Genomic DNA, 22237 nt, shown 5'->3' with positions numbered 1-22237 from the left:
CATTCTTTTCCAGGAAAGAGCTAGAGAGCCCTGCCCTGGTCTAAAGTTTGCTCAATCCCAAAGAAATCCTGGACCCTCCCACAGAAAGCCTCCTCCTTTCATCCTTTTGACCAAGGAGATGCCTGGGGGACCCTGCTCCTTCAGATTATGCACCCAAACCCTGAACAGCATCTCTCAGAGTCTGACTAGGCTCTCCCTGCTTTGCAGAAGATCAGGGACCACTCTGCCCTACAAACTGCAGTAGCCTCCCCCGAGAGCACAAAATGTGAGCTCAGAAGAACTATCCCGAACCCTATACTCTGTAGACCAAGGACCAGCAAGCTTAGTCTGTGCAGGGCCAGACGGTCAATATTTTTGGCTTTGCAGCCCATAGGGTTTCTGCTTTTTGTGGGGACAACTCATCTCTGCAGGTGTAGCAGGAAATCTCTCAGAGGCAATGGGTGTGGAAGGCTTCTGCCCCTGACTTCTTTTTGTTCAGTCGCTCAGTCGTGTCTGACTCTTTGCAAACCCATGGACTGCAGCACGCCAGGTTTCCCTGTCTTTCACCATCTCCTGGAGCTTGCTCAAACTCATGTCCATTGAGTCGGTGATGCCATCCAATCATCCATCTTCTGTTGTCCCCTTCTTCTCCTGCCTTCAATCTTTCCCAGCATCTGGGTCTTTTACAATGAAGCAGCTCTTTGCATCAGGTGGCCAAAGTACTGGAGCTTCAGCCTCAGCATCAGTCCTTCCAATGAATATTCAGGGTTGATTTCCTTTAGGATTGACCGGTTTGATCTTCTTGTAGTCCAAGGGACTCTCAAGAATCTTCTCAAACACCACGGCTCAAAAGCATCAATTCTTCGGCATTCAGCCTTCTTTATGGCTTTCACATCAATACATGACTACTGAAAAAACCATAGCTTTGACTGTATGGACCTTTGTAAGCAAAGTAATGTCTCTGCTTTTTAATATGCTGTCGAGCTTTTCTTCCAAGGAGCAAGCTTCTTTTAATTTCATGGCTGCAGTAACCATCTGCAGTGATTTTGGAGCCCAAGAAAATAAAGTCTGTCACTGTTTCCATTGTTTCCCCATCTATTTGCATGAAGTGATGGGACCGGATGCCATGATCTTAGCTTTTTGAATGTTGAGTTTTAAGCCAGCTTTTTCACTCCCCTCTTTCACCTTCACTTGCTGTTGCCCATCTCTGCTTTAGACTCACAAAACACTTCCTGTCCTCCCATCACCTATGACCTGCCAGCAAATGTGAGGCAGGTAGGAGAGATTTTGCAGAGAGGGGCCCAGCCCTACCATACACCCAAAGGCCAATGCGTGTGACCTGCCAGAATGGTCCCTGTGGATGGCCGGCCCCAAGCCTCCCTCCAGGCCGCCAGCCTGCCTCTGCAGAAAGCTTCCAAGGCCTGGCACACATCAGTGCCTGTCCTCCATGTGCCCTTTCTCGTGGAGGTTTCCTGGTGAAGCAGAATGTACTGGGTTGGCCCAAAAGTTCATTCAGGTCTTTCCATAAAATGTTATGAAATGAACTTTTTGTCTAACCCAGCACTTCACACACCAGTAAGGTGAGGTCACTGCTGACTGAAAACAACCAACTAACCCTCCATATCTGTGCTTTTTGACACTTGGCAGAGTTAGAGTGATTATCTAAGGGTGATTTCATCCAAGAATCCCATCAGCATAAAAGGGTGGGAATGGGTGGGGAACCATCAGATCCAGTAACTGAGTGACAGCTCAGTTTTCCTTTGAATGCCAATCACAAAAACCCCAATGGGAGGTAGGTAACAATGCTTCCTTCCATCCATTAAGCAGACTGAAGCTCAGCGAGGGAAGGGCAACTTTACTCAAACTTCTGTTAGATGATGCTCCTTCCAGGTGTAACAATTTGTGTTTGTATGAAGCACACTTCTCAAAATAGCTATACTCTCTAAAAGCAGACAGAAATCTGCCTTGGGAATGTGAGTACAGCTTGACTTCATAATATAAGGCTTTCAGTGAGTTGTTAATTTAAAAGAATTAACATTTTTGAGATGCAAAATAACTTGACAGGTAATCAAGCAAAAGAATCAAAGAGGCCTTTTTGTAAGGGGGTGAGTGAAAGTCACTCATTTGACTCTTTGTGACCCCATGGACTACACAGTCCATGCAATTCTCCAGGCCAGAATACTGGAGTGGGAAGCCATTCCCTTCTCCAGGGGATCTTCCCAACCCAGAGATAGAACCCAAGTCTCCCACACTGCAGGCAGATTCTTTATCAGCTGAGCCACGAAGGAAGCCCTTATAAAGGGAAAGTGAAGAGAAACTGAGGAATCTGTTATTTGTTACTTACTAAGAGATGTGTGGCTCAGCTGGTAAAGAATCCACCTGCAATGCGGAAGACCAGGGTTCAATCCCTGGGTTGGGAAGATCCCCTGGAGAAGGGAATGGGTGGGGAACCATCAGATCCAGTAACTGAGTTATAGCTCAGAAGTTTTCCTTTGAATGCTAATCACAAAAATCCCAATGGGAGGTAGGTAACAATGCTTCCCACTCCAGTATTCTGGGCTGGAGAATTCCATGGACTGTATGGTCCATGAGGTCGCAAAGAGTCGGACACAACTGAGGAACTTTCACTTCTCTTCAACAGATGGGGATCAGACTTCCAACCTGGTCGCCAACCTTTTCCAGTGATTGCTTAGGAAGCACTGCCATCTTGTGGTTTGCTGGGGTTATTGCAGACAGAAAAAAAAATCTACGGAAGCCCCTGCCCCAGCTATACAGGTGAGCTGAAAAACACAGGTTTAGAGTGTGAACATGACTCACCATTTGGAATTAGTTTAGGTTAAAAGGGTTGGCAACCTAGACAACTTGTGCAGTTGTTTTTCCTTTTTCTGCATTCTCCAGCAGGGCTGAAGTTTGTCTCCCAGGTAATAAAATGACTCTGAGAGGGTCTTCTTCCAGAAAAGTCAGAACTGAAGCATCTTCAAGGATACTTACCAAATGGATGAACCCGGCTGCTGTGAGCCACGTGCTGATAAAAATGGAGAGCAGATTCACCAGCTTGATGGAATTACTGTGCAAAAGAGACAAAAAGCAAGATCTCCAAGTTACAGAAGACCCTGTTGGGAGTGGCTTCCAGGACAACAGCGCCCCTTTAAGGAGGAGGCAGCCCATCCCCAAGCCCCCAGTGTTCCTCCCCGTCATAAGGGAAGGATCTGAAAGGCGGCAAATGTAGTTCAGGCTGGAGCCTGTAGGAAGATGAAATCTGAGCTGCTGAGAGTGGTCCCTAAATAAACCCCTCTGGTTGTTTAAAATTTTTTTTATTACTTTTTACTTTGAACATTTTTATGTCTACAGAAATAGTGAAAGACAAACACTGGGATGCCCTTCACCTAACATTTTGCCACATTGGCTTTATCTGTACATTTTCTCCCTCTCTTTTTTTTCTGGCTGAAACCATTTACAAGCACGTTGTAGACATCACAACACAACCTTATAAACTTCAGCACTCAACACCTAAGAAGGACGCCATGTAAAACGATCATAGTCCAACTGTCCTACCTAAGGAAATTAACACAGATTCAGTAATGTCATCTAATATTCACTCCCAAGCTAGATTTCTGCAGTTGCTCCAAAATTAGGCTTATTGATGCTCTCATGTTTTCACCCTAAAGAAGTAATAGAGATAATAATGTGCTGCATTTGATTATTACGTGGCTTTAATCTAGGAGTCAGGAAACTTTTCTAACAAAGGGACAGATAGTAAATATCCAGGCTTTGCTGGGACATAAAGTCTCTGTTGCAACTATACACAGGAGACCTGTAAAGGAATTAGTTGTGGCTGTGTTCCAATAAAACTTTATTTACAAAGACAGGCAGTGGGTTGATTGGCCCATAGGCTATGTATTTTCCATTCTGTGCTTTATTCTCCTTTAATCTGTATATAACATGCCCCGCCTACCCGCCCCCCCTACACACACACACACACACACACACCCTTTTTATTATGTCTTTCTGTGATTATTTTATTTTCTATGCAGCCAAGCCTGCTGTTATCCAGAAAGTCCCATATTCTGGGTTTGTCTGACAAGATCCTGTTTCAATACATCTGTTGAGAATACCTGCCTGGGATGGCATCACATCAGGAAATTGCAACTCTGTTACACCAGGTGCAGTCACTTGGTATCCGTGGGAGCCCGAGGTGGCGCCACTGAGAGGCGCCAGCTTCCCTTTGTAATCAATATGCCAGCTGGGGAGTGGGACTCTGGTTTATTCCTATGGCCCAGCAATAGATATCCCTATTGCTGGGCCATAGGAATATCCTATTCCCTAGCAATCTTACACCTAAAAATTTCTGCATCCACTGGTGTTCTTTGAGAAGTGAGTTCTTTGGAACTCACTAGATGTCTAGCTCCCTGAGAGCAGGGGCCTTGTCGGCCAGAAGCCTGGGAGTGGTGAGTCCCCCGTGCACAGTAGGGCCTCTAAGAATTTGCACAGAGTGAGCTGGTCTCCCCTCTGCATTCTTCCTCCCTGCCTTCACCCCGTTTTCTCCCGCTGGCTGTACAGCTCCTCAACCACTGTTGCAGGGGGTTGCTCCCCTGTCCAAAGGTCCTCATGGACTAAAACTCTATGTCTACACTGCCTCCTTCCACACCCGCTGAAGTCTCAGCTATTCTCCTACCACTGTTCTTTCTACATAAACTCTTGCAACTTCTATCAAAGCCAAAAATATCTGCCAAAACTGTTTATGCTATGACTCAGCTTGAGAGCCCTCCCCACCTACTGAATATTTCCCTTTCTCCAAAGCTTGGTATAGCCCATACCTCCTCCTTAAAGTAACTCCACCCATGGCAATACCAAGTGACCTGCGGCTTTTTTATCTCCAGCTAATCACTGGACACCAATCCCACTCTCTTAAGCCATCATTTTTACATTTCTAGTTGACTTTCTCGTGTTCCCAACTGCATCACGCAGAAAAGAACCCTATGTTCTATCTTCTTCAGTCTTCCCAGAGGGGTGTAACACTGCCCACAGGCTGGTTCAGCCCATCAGACTTAATAGATTGATCTCTGACCCCTTCCACCTCTTTCTCAAGGGAATACGGACGACTGAAATTCGAAGAGTTTAAGATCACCCTGATAAGAATGGCTAGCACGGTTCTCTCACAGGATTTACCATGCGTACTGCTGTTTTAAGTACTTCATGTATATTAATTCATCTCATCTTCATAAAGACTCTATGAGTTGGTCCCAAGGTTAAGAAACTGACCCAAGTTCACATAAGCAGGCAGCAGAGTTGGGATTTGAACCCAGGCAGTTTGGCCCAAAGACTGCCCTTTAGTCCACTACACTACACAACAAAAGTCACAGACTGGGGTCCACCAGAAAGTCCTTGCTGTGAAAGCAAAGCTGGGACTCCCCCACACTCTTGCATAGGATATGAAGAGGGTCAGAGGCCATTGCCCCAGAGAGGAGAGAGGTTACCACCATATCCACCACCCAACCAGTTTCTCAAGGGGAGGCCAGAATAAAGTAAAAGCCTCCTCTGAGGCACGTTAATACTGGACAGTGAGAGACTCATGAGTAACAGGTAGTCAGTAGCAAAGAAAGAGATCTCAGGGATACCTGTGTTGTTCAACTTCTCCGAAGATAATTAAGTGCCGAGGTGACTCACTTACATAGTCCTGGATGCTGGAACAAAGCAGTGTCCCAACGATAACCATGCAGAGCCCTCTTGAGACATTAAAACTATGGGAATCTCCAGGCCTCATGGTGCTTTGGAAAATGACCCAATATGGTGATTATTAATCTCTAAGTGATTGTCACAGTGATATTAATAGCGCTTAAGGGAGCTCTCTGTTGTGTAGAGAACATTTAATCATTGTTGCTGAAAGAGTCTCTATTAAGCACTGAAATCTGATTATTTTTATGGCATCTGCATTATTACAGATCCCCAGTATTAGGATTTGCTTTTCAAATTAAACTCTATGACCGGGCAATCATCTAAAAGCTCTACGCAAGAGATACAAGATTAACTCTTGGGGCACTCTCTCCATATTCTAAAATTTGAATCTCACCAGGTTGCAAAGAGCTCCCTGGAAGGAGGAAAAGGGTTGCAGGGTAGGTCTGTGGGCTCTGCGTGGACACTGGAGATAAAGACTTGAGGGTCAAGTTCAGAAGTCTGGACTGAACCCTAAGGTCCTAAGGATGAGAGTGATTGGAACAATTCAGATTCTAGCATTCTTGTGATAAGGGATAAAAAGTGTGATCTTTGCATGATAGCTTAACTTCACTTTTGTGTTTTCTATTATTGTTTCTGGGACCCTGGCCCTTGAGTTCTCACTAGCCACGAAAGGATACAAGGAATCATTATCCACAGGGGAGACACAGAGACCTTCCTGTTTTTACAGGTCAGAGACCTTTCTCAGGACTCTGTAGATACTGGGGGAGAAAGAAAGACAGAGAGAGATGGTGTGTGTATCTCTGTAGATACTGGAAGAATGAATGTCCATCTCTTTCCAAGATTATCACTAAAAACACAGAACCATGGGGGTTATCTTTGCTCAGTGAATTTACCAGGACATGTTTTGGTTGACACTGAAAATGTCATCCTCCTTCCACAGAGAAACACAAATTCGTCCCAGTTCTGGTTGATTAGTATCTTCCTCTTTGCTTCCGGCTGAGAATACAGATAGGTGCCAATGTCCTTATTTTGTTTCATTGTTACCTTTGCCAGACAGATGTGAAGCCCCCTCAAAGTCAACTGCACTGTATCCCACAGGGATGAAGGGCCTGAGCTATAGACACAATTCAAGTTCTGTCAATTCTACACCTTAAATATCATTCAATCTCTCTCCCTTTTCTAAGGCCAGTCCGTAGTACCAATGCCTGGACAACTGCCCCCCTGACATCTAAACATCGATGGCTTATATGTTTCAAGCCCACTTTCCATACAATTTCCACGTGGAATTCATGACATCTGAGAGCCTTCATGATGTGGCCTCTACTCTTTTAAAGGCCTTTAAACGTGGAGCCATTTCTGAGGCCATTTAGGTAGTACAGTGGTTTCAGTTTCCAAAATGTAAAAAAAAAAGAAAGTGTGTTGCTTAGGTAAATGATGGTAAATATTGTACACAGCATGGAATGCTATGTGGGAAATAAGTGACGCGGTAGAATGGTTGTGGGTTTAGTCACTAAGTCGTGTCTGTCTCTTTGCAACCCCATGGACTGTAGCCCACCAGGCTCCCCTGTCCGGGACTTCCCAGGCAAGAATACTGGCGTGGGTTACCCTGCCTTCCTCCAGGGGATCTTCCTGACCCAGGGATTGAACACACGTCTCCTGCATTGGCAGGCAGGTTCTTTACCACTGAGTCATCAGGAAGTCCCTCCGAGGGCTCTCTTTTCTCACTTACATTCCTTTTGCAGCTGCCGTGACTGGAAGTCAGCTGCACCCCCTCGCTCTCACACGCCCAGTCTCCAGCCTCACTAGGATGACACCTGGCTGTCTACAAGGCTTACTGAAGACACCCTCTTTGCCTTGAAAGGATCCTTGACTGCCCCTCATTCAAGCTGAGGCTTACTTAACTATTCTCCTCTATGCCTCCAAGGTCTGCATCCCAGTACCAACCACAGTCAGCTCTCCCTCCCTCAGGGGCTCTCAGAAAGCAGAACTCAATCCTGGCACCCTCTCACTGCTGCACAGGTGGGTGCTCAATTCAGGCTTGAACTGACCTACTCACATGGTTGTGACCGTAAGCCAAAGGAAGTGGGACAATTCCAAGCGTGAGGCCGAGATGGAAACCATTCTCCAATGACAGGGGAGTTTAATTCTGTGGGCAGCAGGATGCTGGGAAAATGTTTGGGGCTTAGGATGGCAGACTCCGTGGTAGCCCACCACCTCATGACTCTCCCATCACAGAAAGTCACCTCTTACCCTCACTCATCGCTTCAGGTATTCCCCTCCTCTGCACTGGGAGAAGGAACCGCCTTAATTGTGGAGTTCTCAGGAGGACTGTTTCCCCAGGGATGCCAGTGCTATTTCCTACACCTAAAGGAAAGTTTGCCCCACCCCCACCCTAAGAAGTGGGAAATTGGTGGCTCTCTTGGCAAAAGCCCAGAAAAAGATATTTTACACAGATGGCTTATCATTCTCCTAAGTCCAGAAAGGATCGCATGGAGTACAAGGAAGGTGAGAACACAGTTCTTTCCGTGTTACTCCTCGGAGTGATGGCACCTTGGGGTCAGAGGATTAAAAGACTCCTGAACAAGTAATCATGAAACAGGGAGACGGAGGCACTCTACCACGTTAGACAGTGTGGACAGCTCCATATAACACCATCCCCATGAGTGTCTCTTAAATGCAGCCCCTGTGAGCAGCACTGGGTCCTCACCAAGTCTACTTTTAAAAACCCAGTGTAGCAAATATGATATAGGCAAACCTTAGGGATGGCTAGCTTTGTCAATCATTTTAATTTCAAGAGTAATATGGGTCCATTGCACACAAGAGTCATAAAATGGTAGCAATGAAGGTTACTGTCACTCAGAAGAAATATGAAGAATAACAATATTCATCCTATATTAATAATAGTACACACAATGGAGCACCAACAAATTCTGACCCCAGGATTACGACAGTAAGGGTGTTGGAACACACCGTAGAAGACTACCAGGGCATTCGATGCTCATTTTCTTTTTAACTTGACTAACAGAAAGTGAATTTATTCCCCTATTCACATAGATGAATAGTTAGCAAGGGGAAATCAATCTGGAATTAAAACAAACAAAAATAAACAAAAAACACTAAGACCCTAAGAGGAAAGCCAAGAGCCTGTCACACTTGTTGGATGTGACATATTCCGGAAGTTGAGTCCCAGCCTCAGTTACTGGGAAAACAATGCTAGGTCCAAGTCCCCCTCGCCCCCCGCCCCCCAAGTGCAGGTGTATTCATTATAAATCACAAACTCGGAGGTGTCCTGTTTTTCATCATTTATCAAACACGCTAAGGCCAACCGAAGAGGAAATGGAACATTAGCAGTGAGTTTCTCAAAGTGTAATTTCCTATGAGAGAAATTTATGACCTGTACTTATTCTCCATTAAAAGACGTCCAACCTCTTTTATTAGTTTATTCATCAAGGCAGCCCTGGTTTCAGGCCAGCTCTGAGAACCTGCAGGTCATCAGGAAAAGGGTCTCTGGGGAATTTTTTTCTCCTGGTCCAGTAGTGTTTTCCAGATCATAACACAGTTAACAGAAGTAGTCATGGTGCCTTCAGCAGGAGGTTTTTAGGTATTCCCCAGAAGGCAATTCACAGAGCAAGCCCTAGGGGCTACACGGGTTATAAAGTGAACATCTAGAATGTACTTTGAAATGAAATGATTTTCTGTGTGCCATATGAGGTTTGTGATTGCCTCTCAAAGAGCATTGCTTCCACTGCTTTCATGGCCAGGTTCAATTTCTTATTTAGTGATGTAATAAAGGGGTGATTTAAAAACTCTGAGCAAGGACTTCCCAATCAATGAGCAGACCTATCCCTCATCCACTGTGCTCCTCTCTCCACGATGCTGTGGCTGGTGCCCAAGCAACCCCACGTGGTGCCCCCAAACTGCCTCTAATCCCCCACATACACGGCCCTTCCTCTTCTCATCACCACAGAGTCCCCTGTCCCGCAGAAGATCCAACGCTAGGCTCTCCCTGGATTTCTGGATTGGAGCACTGTCTCTGTGCACAAAAGAACACTAATTTTATCGTAATGAAAGTAAATACACCTGATATTTACAGCTTAGCACTGGGGACCAGAAGGAGGGAAAAAAAAAATTGGAGAAAGAACATCTTACCTTGTTTTCAGGATATTCAGAAACTGTAAAATTTCTGAAAACTGGATCAGTCTGAGAGCTCTTAAAAATCTCAAACCTGGAAAGAGAAATGAAATTAGAGCTGCGTTATTTTCAATGTGTAGTTTTAATGCCTACACTCTGCTGCTGGATTTAGAGCTGCCAAGGTTGAGGGGATATGAAATTCCTGCAGAAGACTGAACCATCCAGTACCTTGGATGTAGTCCTTCATCCTGATCCTTGACTGGTTTAATCTCAGCTGGTAAACTGACAGGCTCATTAAAGGGAGCCTGTGTGGAGCTACAGCAGAGGAAGTTCTGGCGGGGAGAGCCCAGTTCACTGAGCTGTCTCGTGTCCATCTCTGATTTAAAGCACTACGTCTAAGTTGCACGGCTGTTTGAGAGGATTCTGCCTCTGAAAAATACTGGGAATAGCTCAGCGTAACCCTTGTGCTAAGAGCAGATTAGGAACAAATCGGATAATCTCACCTCTTTGGTGAATTTTTTTTTTTCAATTTTTATCTTCAGTCCTGATAAAATGAAGAGTATAGCCCATGGTGTTATCTGTTTCCTACAAAGTTCTATATTTTTCTCCCAATCAAAAAAAAAATCAAATCAGTAAGATCTCACACCCCATAACATCAGGATTCAAAACTTCTATAATTCCATTTTATTGAATGTCAAGATAAACGCTTCTTCTTCAGAAATCAGCAACCTCTCTTGAATGAAGAAGCAGCAGTGTTTCTACATGTGAAGAGAGAGAGGGAAATGGCGAAGAAGACCCAAGTGAAGATTCAAGGAAATACAAATTATTGTTGGGTTTTAATAGCCATGAGTAAAATGTATTTCTGTTGAGATCAAATTAGTGAGTCAAAAGCAATCTGAGTGGCACAGGACTTTGAAGCTTGGCAGTCTTGTAGGAGTACTGTTTACAAAATACTGATTATTGCAGCTCTGGAACACTTTCAACAGCACACCTGCTCTCAAGGGGATGTTCTTGTGCATATTTTCTGAAAGCATTATATTAAGCTGCCCCATGTGTCATGCGTAGAGCTGAGCACAGAGTGGGCTAAACTGTGAGTGGTTAGCTCAGAGCCAGTGGGTGAGACTTTATTTGGCGCCTTATCTGAGGCAGCAAACGGGGAAGGCATGCAGAGCAGAGGGAAGAGGCTGTGGTGATTCTCTTATGACCCCAGGGTGAATCAAGGAAAGAAGACAGATCGGACGTGTTCTCCTAAATGGCTCCACACTGGGCCCAGATAGATGATTCTTCATTCACGCATAAGGTGAAAGAAAAAACTAACATAAGGCACACAGACAGAAGGACGAGAAGATGTGGCTCAAAAGGAAAATTTCTCATCTAAAAGGATTTAACTTCATGGACAGAAGATTTTTCAGAAGACATCTGCCTTCTGTTGTGAATGATATTCATCTTACTTTTATTAAACAAGAAAGTGCAGAGATGAGAAGGGATGTGGATGAAATAAAAGGCTCCCGAGCCCAAAACTCAGTCCTAACTGAGCTGATGAAAGGTGGACTTCACACTGCTGAAAACTGGATGCAGAGGGCAAAACGGAGGCCCCGTCTCATGAGGCGGAGAACATGAGAAAAGGGAGGAAAAAAGACGAAACGTAAGGAAACAGAAATGAAGTGGAGAGTACAGAGGCCCAACCTGTGAGTGAAATGTGTTCCAAAGGGAAGTGCAGACAACACGCAGATCATAAATAATGGCCAGGACATCACAGGAGTGCAAGGCAAAATGAATGACCAGCTCTGTAAGACTGATACCAAGAAATCACCTATTCGTATCCTTCAAATTTTAAGCATTAAAATAAATGAAAATATAAAAAAATCAAAGTGATGAGGGTGGGGGAGAGGGTTACAATTAATGCAACTAAGATTTCCTTATATATCAGTGAGTATTAAATGACAATTGAGCAAAACTCAGAATTTTAAAACAAAGAGAGTCTGACCCAAGATTTTTATACCCCATCAAGTAGTTGTTCAACAGTAATAAAGGCAACAAAAAAATACTTTCAAATATCCAAGTTCTCAGAAAATGTATTGTTTGTATAAAATATTTGCAAAGATGGTCCTAAGTCTTATTAAATCATCATGGGCAGAGGGGCAGGCTGGAAAGTGAGTTTTTTAAATAAATGTTCCTGCTGGTTCTAAGCACCTAGCCCAACCTGGATGGCTGATCTAACTCCAGCATCACTGTCACATATTGCTGGGAGATAAAATAACACGTTTAGAAGCTCGACATAGGCAAGGACTGGCAGTTAGCACTGAAACCAGTCACGATATAAGGATGTTTTAGTAATGTATAAGCCACTGATAATTTCATCCTGAAAAATTGTGTGTCTGTGTGAGTGAATTTTCATTTATGGAAACAAAAATAGAATACAAATGACCCACACTTTCGATGGCATATCTTTATCGTGAAGCAATGCCTTTTGTATCCTATGTTATTTGTTGGTCGCTTGTCACATTTTAAAGCAACTCAGAAAAATATGTGTGTGAAAATAAAGGTAAGGAAAAAAAAAATGCAGCTGTCACTAGGTCCTATCCTCTTGCTGGCTGTAAACTGGAGACCTGGGTTTGAGCACTTTCCCAAGGAGAGCAAGCAGGAAGATTAATAATGTACGAAAGAGGCAAACAAGCTGGTTCTCAGGAGAAGAGGAGAGCCCAGGATGGAGGCCCAGGACGAAGGTCTCCCTGGCAAAGGGGCTCGGGGTGATGCAGGAGCAACACTCTCATGCACTACACAGCTGTGGGCTTTGTTTACTCGGCCGCCTCGGGCTGGTCACTATCACAGCACGAGGCTTCACTAGTGCAAATGCAAAACAGTATTCCACCCAGGTTAAAAAACAGAACAGTGTTGGGACTTCCCTGGTGGTTCAGCGGTTAAGAATCTGCCTTGCAATGCAAGGGACGCAGGTTCAATCCCTGGTCTGGGAACTCAGATCCCACATGCTGCGGAGCAACTAAGCCCCTGTGCCACAGCTAACCCCTGAGGCGGCCAAGATGAACAAATAAAATAGATAAATACTTAAAAAAAAATCAGTCTACATGCTCTCCTCAGATTACGCTAGACACTCTGGAGAAATGCACGGTCTGGAGTGTTGATCCTTCCGGCCGCATATCACAACAGCTCCCTAACTGCTTCCCCACTGGACACTTTGTGGTCAGTCCTCAGCAGAGCAGCCAGAGAGCCTGTCACCAGGTAAAATGGTCATGCCGCCCCTCTGCTCAAAATCCTCCAATGTGCCCATTCCACACAGAGGAGAAGTCCAAGTCCCTCAGCGACCTAAAGCAAGGCCAGTCCTCATTCCTTCCAGACCTGCTGACCCCCTCCTCCCTCTTATGCTATCAATATCAGTACTTAACCTCTCATCTGAATGTCTTCCTCAGTGAACCTGCCTCAGGGCCTTTTGTTCCCCATATGGTGCACTCACTCACCTCCTTCAGGTGTTTGATCAGCGTTAACTTTCTCAGTGAGACCTTCCCTGGCTATGCTGTCTAAAACCACAATTCCCCCTACAACCCTACCCACCCCCAAAAAACTCTTCATTCCACTTGCCTGTTTTACTTTTCTCCCCAGCATGAAGCACAAGCATCTTACTTACATAATTTACCTTCTGTCTCCTTATCCATAGCGCCACCTCTAGGAGGAGAGGGACTGATCTTTACTTTGTTCACGGCTATATCCCATTCTGAAGGAGATCAGCCCTGGGATTTCTTTGGAAGGAATGATGCTAAAGCTGAAACTCCAGCACTTTGGCCACCTCATGCGAAGAGCTGACTCATTGGAAAAGACTCTGATGCTGGGAGGGCAGGAGGAGAAGGGGACGACAGAGGATGAGATGGCTGGATGGCATCACTGACTCAATGGACGTGAGTCTGGGTGAACTCCGGGAGTTGGTGATGGACAGGGAGGCCTGGCGTGTTGCAATTCATGGGGTCACAAAGAGTCGGACATGACTGAGCAGCTGAACTGAACTGAACTGAACTGATATCCCATGTACCTAAAATAGTGCCTGGCATAAGGAGGATACTCAGCAAACACTTGCTTGAATTGAACTGAATGAATCAGACTTCTGAGAAAGAATTAGACAGCAGAGAGCTAAAGATTAGCTACTCTGCTTGTGGAACCCTGAGATTACACATTGTCTACTAGAGGGAAAAGCCATGACCTCTGAAGGTTCACTTGACAGAGGCCAGGGCTGACACTCTTAGGAAATAAGAAGGAGCCTAACCAGGAAAGAGCCTTGATCCACGGTCATGCTGCTGAACCCAGAGAGGTCCTGAAAGAGGATGGACAGCAACCTCACATTCCATAAGGAGGCCAAGAAAAGGAAACAGTGGAAAGGGCAATGCTTAAGCAACAAATATTCATCTCCTCTGCTTTATAACATTATATTCTTATAATTTAGTCTATATAAGTTAAAATTTCTCTGAAATAAAATTATATTTTTAGGAGATAGAAAACAGCCGTAACAGAGTTGTGAAGAAAATGAAATGTTAATTATGCCCTCCAAAAGTCTAGATGGTTTCACAAGCCAGTTCCTTTAAACTATCCAAATACAGTAAACTCCTCTACATACTCCCTGTTATATACTTAAGTAGTAAAAATGGTCGGACACGACTGAGCGACTTCACTTTCACTTTTCACTTTCATGCATTGGGGAAGGAAATGGCAACCCACTCCAGTGTTCTTGCCTGGAGAATCCCAGGGACGGGGGAGCCTGGTGGGCTGCCGTCTATGGGGTCGCACAGAGTCAGACACGACTGAAGCGACTTAGCAGCAGCAGCAGCAGCAAAAATGGACTTTTCTTTTTCTGTACTCTGTATTGGTTAGAAAAGGGGCATTACCTAGACATAGGTACCCCACATACTAAAAGAAAAAATTGGCAAGCTCATCACACTAATGACTAACCACAAGAATCCTACAGAAACTCTGAGACTGTATTAAATAAATAACAAGCATGGGCAGTAGCGGCTGCTGTGGGGCGCAGCCCAGATCTTTTTCCAGGGATCTTTATTCATCACTGGCTCCTGAAGAAGGACCTTGCCCACACGCATCACCAGGGTGGCTCCCATGGCTGGTGGATGTGGGGACAAAGGTCTGCCACCTCGCCTGGATCTGGAGCAATACCGAAGGGCTCTCCAGCTGCAGGACTACAAAGGGATGGACGAGGCCTCTGGTGCAGCTGCACTGCAGCCGAGCCCTCCACCCCGTCCTAGCTCCCTTCTTCTCTCCCAGTGATAGCGCTGAAACCTGCCCTGGAGGCATGGTCCAGAAGACTAAGGATCCTGCAGAAGCATGCTGAGCACATCGGAAATACTAAACAGACAGTAATTTCATCGCATGAAGCTATGGAATTGTGAAACAGCATATTATTGTTCACAATTTCAAAGAAAAGTAAAGAAGACAAAATAGAAAGCCGATAAAGATTCACACACACACACAGAGTACAGAGCATTCCTGTTACTTTCAATTAATGGCGAAATGATGATGTTGACAATGAAGTAAATCTATTATGATTGATCATATGTTATTTTTAATTACTTCTACATGCCTAACCCTTTAGCTGTATCTTATTTAATTCATACAACAGAAGAAAACACCTAAGAATAAACAGACAAGCGAGCGTGTCCAGTACAGTGTGTAAGCAACACAGCCAGATTCCATTCCACACTTGTGTAATGCCATAAAGCCAAGCTTGTAACCACTGCCCCGGCACAGACGTTGTTGGCCAATCGTTCAGATTCTAAATATCAGCACTCAAGTAAGCGCTCACAGCACTTGTGACCCTCCCGCCAAACTCTCCTAACAATTTACATTTCCATCAGGGGGGAAATGCTCTTTGCCTACAACCCCACCAGAGTCAGTATTTTGATAAAGAAAAGATGAAGGAAATGAAGAGAAGGGAGGAAAAGAATGAAAGCAGGAGTCTCAATCTGACAGGCGCCAACCCCAAACAGAGGGGCTTTCCAGGTGGCACAGCGGTGAAGAGTCCATCTGCCAATGCAGGTGCCAACGCAGGAGGCATGAGAAGATGCGGGTTTAATCCCTGGGTTGGGAAGATCCCCTGGAGTAGGAAATGGCAAGCCATTCCAGTATTCTTGCCAGGGAAATCCCATGAACAGAGGAGTCTGGGTGGGCTACAGTCCATGAGGTCACAAAGAGTCAGACGTGACTGAGTGACTTGAGCACACACACATGTAACCCCAACAGAGCTTACCGCTGTTTCATTTTGTTTTTTAAATTAACAAATGAAATTAACTGTGTTCTCATATATTCACTAGTCGTTTTACTTTCTTTTTTAAAGTGGTTTATAGTGGTCTCTGCCAGATTATCTGTGTATTCATCTTATTGCTATATTTGAGCTGTCATAATGAGAATATATGTTGTATATTTTATCCCACCGTTCACCATTCTTTTAATTTTGCTCAAAGTTTTTTTCCCCTTAAGTCTAAAATTTATTTAAGGTGTCTTTTCCCCCTGAATTCCAAAGTTTGCTATATGGTCAAATGTATCAGACTTCCAATATTGTTTCTTTGATATTCAAAAATTTCCATTTCCATCATAAAAACAGATTTTTTTTAATGCATGCACATTTTCCCTCTGTACTTTCAGGGCACTGGTTCTCAACCTTGGCTGCATATTTAAATCACCTGGGAAGCTTTAAGAATTATTGATACCCAGGTCTCACTTCCTCCTCCTCGATTTTGACTTGATGGGTCTGAGGTACAGTCAGACAGAGGGAATTTTAAAGCTCTGAGATGATCCAAATGAGCCATTACGGTTGAGAAGCATTTCAAACTTTTTCTATAAATGGACGGATAGTAAATATTTTAGGTTCTATCACAACTACCCACTCTGCTGCAAATGACATGTAAATGAATGCATGTGACTATATTCCAGTAAAATTGTATTCAAATAAATAAGCCATGGAGCCTAGCTTGCTATGCCAGCTTTAGAGACCAGCTATTTAAATTCCACGTGCACATGAATCATCCAGGGTTTGTTAACATTCACACTCTATTCCTTGAGTCTGAAGCGGGGCCTGATGCTCTGCAGTTCTAACCAGCTCCACGATGTCACCGATTTTGGTCTAATATCACACCAGTAACAAGACTGCAAGTCAGTGCTTCCCAGACTTTGTTGCCATTACAATCACCTGGAAATTGTGGAACAACACTGGTGTCTGCCTCCCACACTCAGATATTCTGATTTAATCGCCCTAGGTGACAACCTGGGTGTAGACAATTTTTATAACTCCCCCCTCTTGAAAGTCCCCTGGACTGCAAGGAGATCCAACCAGTCCATTCTAAAGGAGATCAGTTCTGGGTATTCACTGGAAGGACTGCTGCTAAAGCTTTAACTCCAATACTTCGGCCACCTCATGCGAAGAGTTGACTCATTGGAAAAGACTCTGATGCTGGGAGGGATTGGGGGCAGGAGGAGAAGGGGACAACAGAGGATGAGATGGCTGGATGGCATCACCAACTTGATGCACATGAGTTTGGGTGAACTCCGGGAGTTGGTGATGGACAGGGAGGCCTGGCGTGCTGTGATTCATGGGGTCACAAAGAGTCAGACACGACTGAGTGACTGAACTGAACAGAACTGAGATGATTCTAACGTGCAATCAAGTGTGCAAACCATCCATTTAGGGTATCTTTTCTTCTTTTGACCTTTAACATGCAAATCCATCTTGACATATTTATTTATTTTGGTTAATAATGTGCCAAAGGGACTAAGTTTTATTTTTTTCCCAAAATAGTTGGCAAGTTTCCTTTTCCCTTAGTAACCATTTGAATATTCTAAAACCACTAATATATCCATGAAGCACTCTGCCTCTTCACTTTTAAAGAACATACTAACTATAAACTAGAAGAAATCAGTAGCACGGTAAGAGATTACTTATAAAATAATGCATTCAGCTCAAGATCTTAGGAAAAAAGTAGTCTTTACAACCCTAGAATAAAAGATGATTTCTACTTTAGTGTTTATACTTGAATAGTCAGAGAACTAAAAAATATTAAAAGTGATAAAAATTTTCAAATCATTTTCTGGGGGTAAAAAATAACAATAATAAAACAAAATAAAAACCAATAAAGCAACAGATAGAAAAGGAAATCATGTACAATTATGGACTAATAAAACTTGAAATCTGCAGTGAGAGGGATGACATTTCAAAAAATGTAAACTTTGTAAGTTCATACACACAAAAAAGAAAACCATTACAGGATAATAATTGAAATATAAATTGAAACTTTTTACAGATAGCTTCCCCTCAGTGACTTTGCTCCCATATAATTTATTAAGTTTTTGAAAACATGTACATTATATTGAAATTCTAAACTATTCCATAATACACAAAAAGATGCAAAACTATGAAACTTGCTATAAGATAATCATAAACCTGGTACCAAAAACTGCCTCTCAAAGCACAAAAGTAAAATAATTTCCCTAAGATTAGTGATACTAAAGTTCTACATAAAATACCAATTATATATAATTCATCCCTGAATTAAAATAATAACCTAGAGCATTGTGGTTACACTTAGCAAATTGGATAGAATAATTTATCTCTGCCTCCTCTCAAAATCTCATTAAAATAATGCTAATAATACTAATAATAGCATAACACTGAATGGGGGAAAATAGCAATATCCCATGTGGGCAAAAAGAAAGGGAGAAAAACTATAGCACGTAAGAGAAAATCACAAAACGCTAGTAGATGAAAAGTGGATATTCTGTTGAAAATTACCTTGACAGAGCTCAGAAACCTAACTTAACATTTGTATAACATATATAGTAAGAAACATATATGTCTATACTAATAAAAAATATCAGAAGTGTCTTTGGTCAATAAATTTGATAATGAATTTCACAAAGACAGATTATTGGGGTCATAGAGAAGGAGAAAGCAACTGTTCAAAAGATAAGATGAGGTGACTGACATTGGGAAGAGGGAGGCTGGGACATTCACTGATAGACTGGGGTACCAAATAGGGGCAGCCGGGACAAAGCAGTACCATGAACATTTTAGTCGTCAAAGCAATATTGCATGAAAACTGGTGACTCTGAGAAGAAAGAAATTGTCTCCACAGCTGCAAGACCAATTACTGGAACAAAACACACTTCCACATACCCCATCACTCTTCAGACTAGGCACATTAAGCAAAGACCACACTTGAATAGAAGCTAACAGAAAAATCCCAAATCCAAAAAAGAACACAAAACTAAGAATCACCAAATATTTGAGGAAAGTCAAGCTTTCTTTGAAGAAAGGTACACAGTCTAGCAAATTTCTACTTAATGCTACCTTAACAGATCAACAATTTTCGAAAAACTTGATTGAAAAATATAGAGTTGTGAGAAAATATGTCAACTCAGCAAAAGAAATTAAAATTTTAAACATTAAAACTTTAAAAAGCCAACTATTAGGAGAAAGGACACAGTTGCATACAAACTAGACTCTCAAGCAGAGGTCTTGTCATACAAAGGGGAAAAGGAATGAAAAGTACAAAAGGAAGTTCAGAGACAAGGAAGACAGGTGTAGAATTTTCAACATTTATGTAATTCAGTTTCCAGAAGGGGAAAATAAAGGGCAACAGAAAGCAGGAAAAATTCCCTGGCAGTCCAATGGTTATGACTCAGTGTTTTCACAGCTGGGGACCTGGGTTCAATCCCTGGTCAGGGAATTAAGATCCTACAAGCCATGAAGTGCAGCCAAAAAGAAAAAGGAAAGCAGGAAAACTTTCAAACATTAAAGTTTCCCAGATCAAGATGATGCCCTGCATTTTCAGACTGGAAAGGTCTGTTAAGTGTCCAGCAAGTTAAATTTCAAAGGACCCAAACAGAGGCATATTACAGAGACATTTCAGAACCAATGCAAAGATATCTACTCCCAAAGCAATGAGAATCAAATTATTGTCAGAATTCTCCTGGCTGTACTGGATGCAAGAACACAAAGGAAAGATACTGTCACAATTTTCAGGAGAAATTATTCTGTAAAAAAGATCAGTAAAGAATCTGCCTGCAACGCAGGAAATCTGGGTTTGATTCCTTGGAGAAGGAAATGGCTACCCACTCCAGTATTCTTGCTTGGGAAATCCCATGCACAGAGGAGTCTGGTGGGCTACAGTCCACGGGGCCACAAGAGTCTGACATGACTTAGCGACTAAACCACCAACAGGTGAGGAGGGCTAGCACAGGAAGGAGGTCCCGAAGGAGCAGTAGAATCTGGAAGAGAAACCGCTGAGTGACTTTGAATGTTCCTCCTGAAGCTTTCTTTTTTGGACTTCCCTCATGGCTCAGACAGTAAAGAATCTTCCTGCAATGCAAGAGAACCAGGTTCAATCCCTGGGTTGAGAAGATCCCCTGGAGAAGGGAATGGCAACCCACTCCAGCATCCTTGCCTGGAGAATTCCATGGACAGAGGAGCCTGGCAGGTTACAGTCCATGGGGTCTCAAAGAGTCAGACACGACTGAGGCAACTTAGCACGCACACACAAAAAAAGATATACTTAACCAGCTGAAAGAAAAATAAATCCCAAAGAAAAGTGAGATACAGGAAGCAATATGAGAAAAGAGTAAAAGTAATCAGTTTATGTGTTGATTGAATATCACAAAAACTAATAAATAATAATAATGATCTAAAAGTAAAATCTCTAGATGCTACCATGTGGAAGCTGGAGGAAAGGAGGAGAGAGGGCAGTGAAGGAAAGAAAGTTGTGCTAAGGTTCTTGTCTTGCTTCAGAAGAAAGTACTATTAATTATATATATTAATAGAAAAATTTAAGTATGTGTATCGAAAACTTCAGAATTCCAAATCTCAGTGGGGAAAAAAGAACAAAAGAATTTTATCAAGCCAATTAAAGAAAAGCAACTGTGAAAAAAGAAAAGTATATTAATTAGTATTACTAAAATACTATTGCATCAGCAAATACAACCTAATTATTTTAGTAACCACAACAAAATTGAGTAAGTTAAAATTTATCTGCTAATTGACAGACACTCAGATAATATAAAAAAGCAATAATACATTCCATGTGAAATTCATTGAAAACAAGGAAGTTGGAAATGAAAGGCTGAAAAATATGTACGAGACAAATGCTGACTAAAAAAAAAAAAAAGAGAGCTGGATGTGGGGGCAAAGAAACCAATAATGATATCATATAAATTGGCAGCTACTATGAAAATGTAGAAAAGAAATAGTAATACTTCATATTGATATGAAGGAACAATTCACCAAGAATATGTAACAGTGAAATAAACTCTACACGACTAAGACTGTATCTTTGAGGCTCATATACAACAGAGTCTGGTGAGAATGCATCAAACAGAAACTGACAATGCCACGTCACAGTGGGGAGCCCCTAATTTTCACTTTTCAGAAACGAGCCAAAACATAAACACAAAAAATGTTCAGATAACATTTAACTCCTTTGGGTATATTTGTATATCTCTATCTGAATGGATGGATCGATAGACACATGCATATATATTATACCCAGTAACTTAGGAATACAATGTTCAATAGCAACCTTTGAACAGTCATGAAACTGACTATGTATTAGGTCACAAAGAAATTTTACCAAATTCCAAAGTACTGAAATCATATAGGCCACATTTACCACAAAGCCCTAGGATAAGCAAAATCACAAGAAGAGAGGTAGAAGAGATTATATAGAGAAGAATTTAATACATGATAAAGAAGTCATCACAACTCACAGGGAGAAAAGCATTATGTAATAATAATGAAATAGCTGGTTAACAATGAGATTAAACAGTCACCTCACCCCACAATTGAAATCACATTGAGATTAAAATTTAATATTAAATTTAATATTAAAATAAAGCCATAGGAAAACTAAAGAAAATAAAATTACATACTTATTAGCCCTCTAAAGAAAGGAACAATTTCTAGACTCAGATGTGACAGGAATCATAAACATTTTTAAATGTCACCATAAAAATATCGAAATTCTACATGTCAATAAAAGAAATGAAGAAGATAATCTACTAGAAAAACAAATCAAATATGACATAATAAGGATAAATTCTTCATAATGTCAAAAGGATGCACCACATCAGTAGTCCATAAATAGGCAAAAAGTCATAAACAGACATCATGAAATAGGAAATATAACTAATGAGCAACATTAGAATTATTACACTTGATTGAAATAAAAGACATGGCAATTAAAAATATAGTGACTTTTGTTTATTCTACTTAACTAGCAATCTGTTTGAATTTCACCTACTAGAGATCACTCTTGGAGAAGGCAGTGGCACCCCACTCCAGTACTCTTGCCTGGAAAATCCTATGGACAGAGGAGCCTGGTAGGCTGCAGTCCATGGGGTCGCTGAGGGTCGGACATGACTGAGTGACTTCACTTTCACTTTTCACTTTCAT

The 22237-nt window shown here is 42.4% G+C and overlaps 1 protein-coding gene and 1 long non-coding RNA gene across 8 annotated transcripts in view; one reads left to right on the top strand and one right to left on the bottom strand.

Moving 5' to 3' along the window:
• Nucleotides 1-2959, top strand: part of LOC104984461 — a 38227-nt gene extending 35268 nt beyond the window's left edge. Inside the window, exons 2-3 of the long non-coding RNA XR_824752.1 lie at nt 2621-2754; nt 2878-2959. This is a non-coding gene — a long non-coding RNA (uncharacterized LOC104984461). The remainder of the gene's footprint in view (nt 1-2620; nt 2755-2877) is intronic.
• The window catches only part of KCNMA1 (potassium large conductance calcium-activated channel, subfamily M, alpha member 1), a 772904-nt gene that overhangs the window by 250664 nt on the left and 500003 nt on the right, over nt 1-22237 (bottom strand). For all 7 annotated transcript variants that reach the window (XM_010834186.1, XM_010834188.1, XM_010834189.1 and 4 more), the window contains exons 6-7: nt 9805-9880; nt 2971-3046 (exon numbers count right to left, since the gene is read on the bottom strand). In XM_010834186.1, coding sequence (XP_010832488.1) covers nt 2971-3046; nt 9805-9880 — 152 coding nt within the window. The remainder of the gene's footprint in view (nt 1-2970; nt 3047-9804; nt 9881-22237) is intronic.

Source organism: Bison bison, unplaced genomic scaffold (assembly GCF_000754665.1).
Source record: "Bison bison bison isolate TAMUID 2011002044 unplaced genomic scaffold, Bison_UMD1.0 scf7180017864029, whole genome shotgun sequence".
NCBI lineage: Eukaryota > Metazoa > Chordata > Mammalia > Artiodactyla > Bovidae > Bison > Bison bison.
The sequence above is the reverse complement of the archived record's forward strand: the minus strand, read 5'-3'. Positions and strand labels throughout refer to the sequence as shown.